The sequence below is a fragment of the Microcaecilia unicolor genome, chromosome 6 (assembly GCF_901765095.1).
Source record: "Microcaecilia unicolor chromosome 6, aMicUni1.1, whole genome shotgun sequence".
Classification (NCBI taxonomy): Eukaryota; Metazoa; Chordata; class Amphibia; order Gymnophiona; family Siphonopidae; genus Microcaecilia; species Microcaecilia unicolor.
The window spans coordinates 1,300,564-1,309,477 of record NC_044036.1 but is presented as its reverse complement, the minus strand read 5'-3'; the positions used below and the strand labels follow the sequence as shown (position 1 = coordinate 1,309,477).

Sequence of the window (8,914 nt, the reverse complement as noted above, 5' to 3'; positions counted from 1 at the left end):
AGGGACTGTCTCTTCATGCTCAAGTGTACAGCACTGCCTACGTCTAGTAGCGCTATAGAAATGATAAGTAGTAGTAGTATTTGAGATTCTGTATGGAATCTTGTTACTTTTTGGGATTCCAGAATCTTGCTACCCTTTGTCCTTATCCCTTATTTGTCCTGTTTGTCTGTCCTAATTAGATTGTAAGCTCTGTCGAGCAGGGACTGTCTCTTCATGCTCAAGTGTACAGCACTGCCTACGTCTAGTAGCGCTATAGAAATGCTAAGTAGTAGTAGTAGTCTTTGGGATTCCGGAATCTTGCTATTCTTTGGGATTCCGGAATCTTGAAACTCTTTGTCCTTGTCCCTTATTTGTCCTGTCTGTCCTAATTAGATTGTAAGCTCTGTCGAGCAGGAACTGTCTCTTCATGTTCAAGTGTACAGTGCTGCGTACGTCTAGTAGCGCTATAGAAATGATAAGTAGTAGTAGTATTTGAGATTCTGTATGGAATCTTGTTACTTTTTGGGATTCCAGAATCTTGCTACCCTTTGTCCTTATCCCTTATTTGTCCTGTTTGTGTGTCCTAATTAGATTGTAAGCTCTGTCGAGCAGGGACTGTCTCTTCATGTTCAAGTGCACAGCGCTGCGTAGGTCTAGTAGCGCTATAATAAGTAATAGTAGTAGATATGTGAAGGTTTCAAATAAATTAAAACACAAGCACCTTTTGTCCTCCAGCTTTTAAGGCACTGCCTATCCAATTGAAAGAGCTTTAGACTTGTTGTTTAGATTGTAAGCTCCTTTGAGCAGGGACTGTCCTTCTATGTTAAATTGTACAGCGCTGCGTAACCTTAGTAGCGCTTTAGAAATGTCAAAGTGCTACAGATGGACCAACAATAAGGCACGAGATGACGGCTGCGCTGGGAAGAGGAAACTTCCTCCTGGCTTACAACGGACTAGATAAACTCACGCGCACGCCTTGGACTGAGCCGTCAGACGTTTGGCACGCGTGGGCCTTGCGCGCTGACGTAGTGCCCGCAAACTACAGCTCCCAGAGTGCGCAGCGAGGCGGAGGGGTCCTGCTGGCATTAGTGAAGCGTTTTGTTTTTTTTTTCTCCTTCTCTTTTTCTACGTGTTGGTGGCTGTAGTAGTAGCGGAGCTGCGGCCGTGTCCAGGCGGTGCAGGCGCGTTGTGGGCAGCCCCTGCGGACGGTGACGCTCTTCAGGCCCCCTCCCTCCCTCCCTCCCTCCTCTGTCAGGGTGTCTGAGTGCGGCCGGCGGGCGGGAGGGAGCTGCTGTTGCTGGGGACGGAGTAACGGCCGGGGCCCCCCCTTCCCCCAAGAGATGGAGAAGAGGCCGGAGCAGCCGCTGGACTTCACGGTGGACAATGTGGAGAAAGTGAGCGACGGGCTGGGGGGGGGAGGGGACGTTGCACTTGCGCCGCTTTCTGAAAATACCAAGGCAGGAGTGCGCAGAAGCAGGTTCACCCGTCTAGGCCTGGGGGGGGGGGAGGGGATGCTGCATTGCTCTTACTGTAATTACCACAGGGGGTTTTGACCAATTCTGCCTTGCCATAGATTCTGGGACTGGTTGCAGGGGGGGGGGGGAACCTCAGTGATCACCCCCACCCACCCCTGAAAGGTGGCCTGACATTTGAGTAGCAGCAGCTTTTTTGCTAGAAAAAAACACACTGGACATTACTAGTGACATCACCTCACTCTGTAGAGTCCTTGGTGGCCACTGCCTTTTTTGAAGGAATTCACTCATGAGCAATAGGCATTTCTAGCTATTTATCTACTACTACTTATCATTTCTAAAGCACTACTAGACGTACGCAGCGCTGTACACTTGAACATGAAGAGACAGTCCCTGCTCCACAGAGCTTATCTATCTATCTATCTACTACTACTATCTTTCTGCCTGAACCGATATACTCATATCACCCCTCTCCTTAAGTCACTTCACTGGCTTCCAATCAGATACCGCATACAGTTCAAGCTTCTCTTACTCACCTACAAATGCACTCGATCTGCGGCCCCTCCTTACCTCTCTACCCTCATCTCCTCTTACGTCCCTACCCGTAACCTCCGCGCTCAAGACAAATCCCTCCTCTCAGTACCCTTCTCCACCACCTCCTCCAGGCTCCGTCCCTTCTGTCTCGCCTCACCCCACGCCTGGAACAAACTCCCTGAGTCCATACGCTAGGCCCCCTCCCTACCCATCTTCAAATCATTGCTCAAAGCCCACCTCTTCAATGTCACCTTTGGCACCTAACCACCACACCTCTACTCAGGAAATCTAGACTACCCCAACTTGACATTTTGTCCTTTAGATTGTAAGCTCACCTGAGCAGGGACCGTCCTTCTTTGCTAAATTGTACAGCGCTGCATAACCCTAGTAGCGCTATAGAAATGTTAAGTAGTAGTAGTAGTAAAGTCCTTGGTGGCCACTGCCTTTTTTGAAGGAATTCACTCATCAGCAATAGGTATATCTATCTATCTATCTATCTCTATCTATCTATCTTTATCTATCTCGTCTTACATAGTAACATAGTAACATAGTAACATAGTAGATGACGGCAGAAAAAGACCTGCATGGTCCATCCAGTCTGCCCAAGACAAACTCATATGTGTATACATTACCTTGAATTTGTACCTGTCCTTTTCAGGGCACAGACCGTACAAGTCTGCCCAGCAGTATTTCCCGCCTCCCAACCACCAGTCCCGCCTCCCATCACCAGCTCTGGTACAGACCGTATAAGTCTGCCCTCCCCTATCCTCGCCTCCCAACCACCCCCCTCTTCCCCCCAACTGCTCCACCACCCAATTTCAGCTAAGCTTCTGAGGATCCATTCCTTCTGCACAGGATTCCTCTATGCATATCCCACGCATGTTTGAACTCCGTTACCGTTTTCATCTCCACCACCCCCCGCGGGAGGGCATTCCAAGCGTCCACCACCCTCTCCGTGAAAAAATACTTCCTGACATCTTTCCTGAGTCTGCCCCCCTTCAATCTCATTTCATGTCCTCTCGTTCTACCGCCTTCCCATCTCCGGAAAAGATTCGTTTGCGGATTAATACCTTTCAGATATTTGAACGTCTGTATCATATCACCCCTGTTCCTCCTTTCCTCCAGGGTGTACATGTTCGGAAAGGAGGAACAGGGGTGATATGATACAGACGTTCAAATATCTGAAAGGTATTAATCCGCAAACGAATCTTTTCCGGAGATGGGAAGGCGGTAGAACGAGAGGACATGAAATGAGATTGAAGGGGGGCAGACTCAGGAAAGATGTCAGGAAGTATTTTTTCACGGAGAGGGTGGTGGACGCTTGGAATGCCCTCCCGCGGGGGGTGGTGGAGATGAAAACGGTAACGGAGTTCAAACATGCGTGGGATATGCATAGAGGAATCCTGTGCAGAAGGAATGGATCCTCAGAAGCTTAGCTGAAATTGGGTGGTGGAGCAGTTGGGGGGAAGAGGGTCTTGTCCTAGACCAGGTAATTGTTGCTCTACACTGCCTTGGGCAACCCCTTCACAGCTGCAACTATGCAAATACTTATTCAAGTTCAACATGACCAGTAATTATTAAGCAGGCGACACAGATAATGTCAACCTGCAACATCAAAAGGTCTCACTTATTTCAAACCACAGCACAGATACTAATTCTACACCACAGGGGCTCTTTTTCAACGCCAATGTAGGCACCTTTATCATCACACACTTGCATTTGCAGCTCTTCCTCCGCTCTCATCTACCTTAGTACTTATTTACTTTCTCCCTATTGGTATCTGTCTGATGATATTGTGGTCTTGTCCCATTACACACTCTTCTACACCTCTAATGGGTACAATGCTTTCACAATCTCTGCTCATCCCCTTTTCAGCCTGGTGGTGTTCTTACATGGCTACATTGTGTGTGTCTATATATATACAGTGGGGGAAATAAGTATTTGATCCCTTGCTGATTTTGTAAGTTTGCCCACTGACAAAGACATGAGCAGCCCATAATTGAAGGGTAGGTTATTGGTAACAGTGAGAGATAGCACATCACAAATTAAATCCGGAAAATCACATTGTGGAAAGTATATGAATTTATTTGCATTCTGCAGAGGGAAATAAGTATTTAATCCCTCTGGCAAACAAGACCTAATACTTGGTGGCAAAACCCTTGTTGGCAAGCACAGCGGTCAGACGTCTTCTGTAGTTGATGATGAGGTTTGCACACATGTCAGGAGGAATTTTGGTCCACTCCTCTTTGCAGATCATCTCTAAATCATTAAGAGTTCTGGGCTGTTGCTTGGCAACTCGCAGCTTCAGCTCCCTCCATAAGTTTTCAATGGGATTAAGGTCTGGTGACTGGCTAGGCCACTCCATGACCCTAATGTGCTTCTTCCTGAGCCACTCCTTTGTTGCCTTGGCTGTATGTTTTGGGTCATTGTCGTGCTGGAAGACCCAGCCACGACCCATTTTTAAGGCCCTGGCGGAGGGAAGGAGGTTGTCACTCAGAATTGTACGGTACATGGCCCCATCCATTCTCCCATAGATGCGGTGAAGTAGTCCTGTGCCCTTAGCAGAGAAACACCCCCAAAACATAACATTTCCACCTCCATGCTTGACAGTGGGGACGGTGTTCTTTGGGTCATAGGCAGCATTTCTCTTCCTCCAAACACGGCGAGTTGAGTTCATGCCAAAGAGCTCAATTTTTGTCTCATCTGACCACAGCACCTTCTCCCAATCACTCTCGGCATCATCCAGGTGTTCACTGGCAAACTTCAGACGGGCCGTCACATGTGCCTTCCGGAGCAGGGGGACCTTGCGGGCACTGCAGGATTGCAATCCATTATGTCGTAATGTGTTACCAATGGTTTTCGTGGTGACAGTGGTCCCAGCTGCCTTGAGATCATTGACAAGTTCCCCCCTTGTAGTTGTAGGCTGATTTCTAACCTTCCTCATGATCAAGGATACCCCACGAGGTGAGATTTTGCGTGGAGCCCCAGATCATTGTCGATTGACAGTCATTTTGTACTTCTTCCATTTTCTTACTATGGCACCAACAGTTGTCTCCTTCTCGCCCAGCGTCTTACTGATGGTTTTGTAGCCCATTCCAGCCTTGTGCAGGTGTATGATCTTGTCCCTGACATCCTTAGACAGCTCCTTGCTCTTGGCCATTTTGTAGAGGTTAGAGTCTGACTGATTCACTGAGTCTGTGGACAGGTGTCTTTCATACAGGTGACCATTGCCGACAGCTGTCTGTCATGCAGGTAACGAGTTGATTTGGAGCATCTACCTGGTCTGTAGGGGCCAGATCTCTTACTGGTTGGTGGGGGATCAAATACTTATTTCCCTCTGCAGAATGCAAATAAATTCATATACTTTCCACAATGTGATTTTCCGGATTTAATTTGTGATGTGCTATCTCTCACTGTTACCAATAACCTACCCTTCAATTATGGGCTGCTCATGTCTTTGTCAGTGGGCAAACTTACAAAATCAGCAAGGGATCAAATACTTATTTCCCCCACTGTATATATATATATATATATATAGACTTTGGTATTTAGGCAATATATTTACATGCTTTTGTTCACCACTGTGTCTCTCATTATTACCAGGTGTGCCCATGTGCCTTTTTATACATACAGTGTAACCCCTTGAGGTTACTGTTCTTATGCTTGTAGAATTGTACACACTGTTGATATGCTTACCCACATACATCTAAACTTTTACATTTCTTTAGAATTTTCTCATTATCTTTTTTTATTTTCTATTGATGCTCTTATATTTATAAAATTGTATACATCTTAATATACACACCCATGTATATATATGTGCTTTATACATATTTTATAACTGTCATCGTTACCTTGTTATGTTATTGTCTGTTTATATTTGGAGGTTTTTATATTGTTTATATATTTTAGAACTCATATTTTGTTTTATTTTAGGGACTCCTGAAGCAGGTCTTTGTGGCCAAAACATGATTTGTGTCAAGTCCACTACACTTTTCGAATAAACTACTTGAACTAACTGAGACCTTTTGATGTAAAACATTGACATCTGTGTGTGTCACCTTCTTTCTTCACCTGTGCGAGGGTCTTTTGTTCTTCACTAATTATTAAGCCAGAAATAAAGTGATAATCTGAGTCCCCTAGTAATTCTGTAGATTTGAATTGTTTGCCATTAATGTGAAAATGCATACATTTTTCTTTTTAAGATTTTAGTCCAGGATTTCCTCTGGTTTCTGCTCTAAGCCTTGCTGGATTCTAGTCTTGTTCTCATCAGTTACAACTCTGGGTTTAATTTTGGATTCATCTTTGAAATTATGTTTTTCTGTGGTTGTTAAAACTGTTGTTTTCAAAATCAGGCTAGTGATACGACTAAAGAACTTGCTATTCAAGAATTTTTGCTTGGTAATGCAAAATGTTGTGTTACTGCATTTAGATTATTGCAATGCCCTTTATTGTGGTTTTAAGAGCCTTACAAGTGGTACAAACCTTTGCTGCTCGGGTGATAGGTACTATTAATGGATCATATTACTCCACAACTTATTAAATTACATTGGCTTCTAGTTGTTCGGTGGGGTTAAGTTTGATACTATCATTGGTATTTAAAGTTTTACAGGATGATGCCCCAATTGCTATCTCAAAAAGTTTGAAAATTGATCAACCCGTTAGGAAATTGACTCTCAAGGAAGATTGCTATTAGATGTATCCTTGTTCCGTCAGGTCTGACTAGAGCAGGATTGCTCCTGGACATTTTTCATCGCTGGTCCAACTTTGTGGAATGATCTTTCTGTAGAGTTACATCAGATATCCTCACTGACTCTATTCAGAAAGCAATTTAAAGCATATTTATTTCAAAAGGCTTATTATTGAAGATAAGCTGTTGGTCTGTATCAGATTTGACTGGCTGACTGTTTTAGGGTTTGTTTATTATATTGAGAGAGAATTTAAAATGATTTACAATGGGTTTTTTTTATTTATCTCTTGTATTTTATGCATTTTTGATACTCATTTAGGTCAATTGGATAATACGGGATATTGAACTGATAAATAGGTTTAGACAGTGTCTGAACTAATTCTCAGTTTCACCCCTAGAAATTGGTGGCCTTTCCAGCCTAATACCTCTGCTCATGTGCGTTTCTTGGTCAGTGAGTCTAAATGAGCTTCCTTTGCAGACACTTTGATAGGAATTAATCCTCTCCTTAAGTCAGGGTTTGCTCAGTTTCTGAAAGGAACATAAGAATAATCATACTGAGTCAGACCAATGGTCTATCTAGCCCAGTATCCTGCTTCCAACAGTGGCCAATCCAGGTCACAAGTACCTGGCAGAAAACCAATTAGTAGCACCATTCCATGCTACCAATCCAGGGCAAGCAGTGGCTTCCTCCATGTCCATCTCAATTACAGACTATGGACTGTTCCTCCAGGAACTTGTCAGAACTTTTTTTTAAACCTAGATACGCTAGGCACTGTTACCACATCCTCTGGCAGCAAGTTCTAGAGCTTAACTATTCTTTGGTGAAAAACTTATTTCCTCCTATTTGTTTTAAAAGTATTTCCATGTAATTTTATTGAGTGTCCCCTGGTCTTTGTACTTTTTGAAAAAGTGAAAAATCAGTTTGCTTTTACCTGTTCTACTCCACTCGGGATTTTGTAGACCTCAGTCATCTCTCCCCTCAGCCATCTCTTTTCCAAGGTGAAGAGGCCTAACCTCTTTAACCTTTCTTCACACGAGAGGAGTTTCATCCTCTTTATCACTTTGGTCGTTCTCCTTTGAACCTTTTCTAATTCTGCTATATCTCTTTTGAGATACGGTGACCAGAATTAAATGCAGTACTCAAGGTGAGGTCACACCATGGAGCCATGCATTATAATATTCTTGGTCTTATTTTGCATCCCTTTCCTAATCCTAGCATACTGTTTCCTTTTTTGGCCTCCACTGCCGCACACTGGACAGAAAATTTCAGTGTATTGTCAACAGTAACACCTAGATCTTTTTCTTGAGTGAAGACTCCTAAGGTGGACCCCTGCATCAGGTACCTATGTTTTGGATTATTCTTCCCAATGTGTATCACTGAAACTGAATTGGGATTAGTGTAGGATCAAGAATCTTTCCACTTCTTCTTCTACTAACCTATAAATGTACTCACTCTGCTGCTCCACACTCGTCCTTCCCTAACCCCTTCCCGTGTACTCCGCTCCATGGATAAATCCTTCTTATCTGTTCCCTTCTCCACTACTGCCAACTCCAGACTTCGCGCATTCTGTCTTGCTGCACCCTACGCCTGGAATAAACTTCCTGAGCCCCTACGTCTTGCCCCATCCTTGGCCACCTTTAAATCTAGACTGAAAGCCCACCTCTTTAACATTGCTTTTGACTCGTTACCACTTGTAACCACTCGCCTCCACCTACCCTCCTCTCTTCCTTCCCGTTCACATTAATTGATTTGATTTGCTTACTTTATTTATTTTTTGTCTATTAGATTGTAAGCTCTTTGAGCAGGGACTGTCTTTCTTCTATGTTTGTGCAGCGCTGCGTATGCCTTGTAGCGCTATAGAAATGCTAAATAGTAGTAGTAGTACAAGTAAATTGTCTGCTAACATAGGTTTCTATCTTCTTCGTGAAGAGAGGTATGCTGGCTACTGGTGGTAGTTTGTGAGCCCTTCAGCAAGGGTGTAAGGACAATTTTGCCCATGTCTGGAGGACGAGAGCCTGTCTGTAAAAGCTCATTGAGTCTAGATGTCAACCATTGAACCACCTCAGTTGGGATGAGCATTTTAGCAGCAGGGTTTTTCACTGCATCTCCACCACACATCATGTCCTGTATTTCTCCGTCTCCCCCATGAACCATCTCTCCCTTCCCTCCACCCCATGTCCAACATTTCTCCCTCTGTAGCCCCTCTCCCTTCTCCATTCAGAATCTCTCCCACCCCTC

The 8,914-nt window shown here is 44.3% G+C and overlaps 1 protein-coding gene across 1 annotated transcript in view; it reads left to right on the top strand.

The window, feature by feature from the left end:
• The first annotated feature begins 1,245 nt into the window (after positions 1-1,245).
• The window catches only part of IPO13 (importin 13), a 151,394-nt gene continuing 143,725 nt past the window's right edge, over positions 1,246-8,914 (top strand). The window contains exon 1 of the mRNA XM_030205803.1: positions 1,246-1,373. Coding sequence (XP_030061663.1) covers positions 1,320-1,373 — 54 coding nt within the window. The 5' untranslated portion in view covers positions 1,246-1,319. The remainder of the gene's footprint in view (positions 1,374-8,914) is intronic.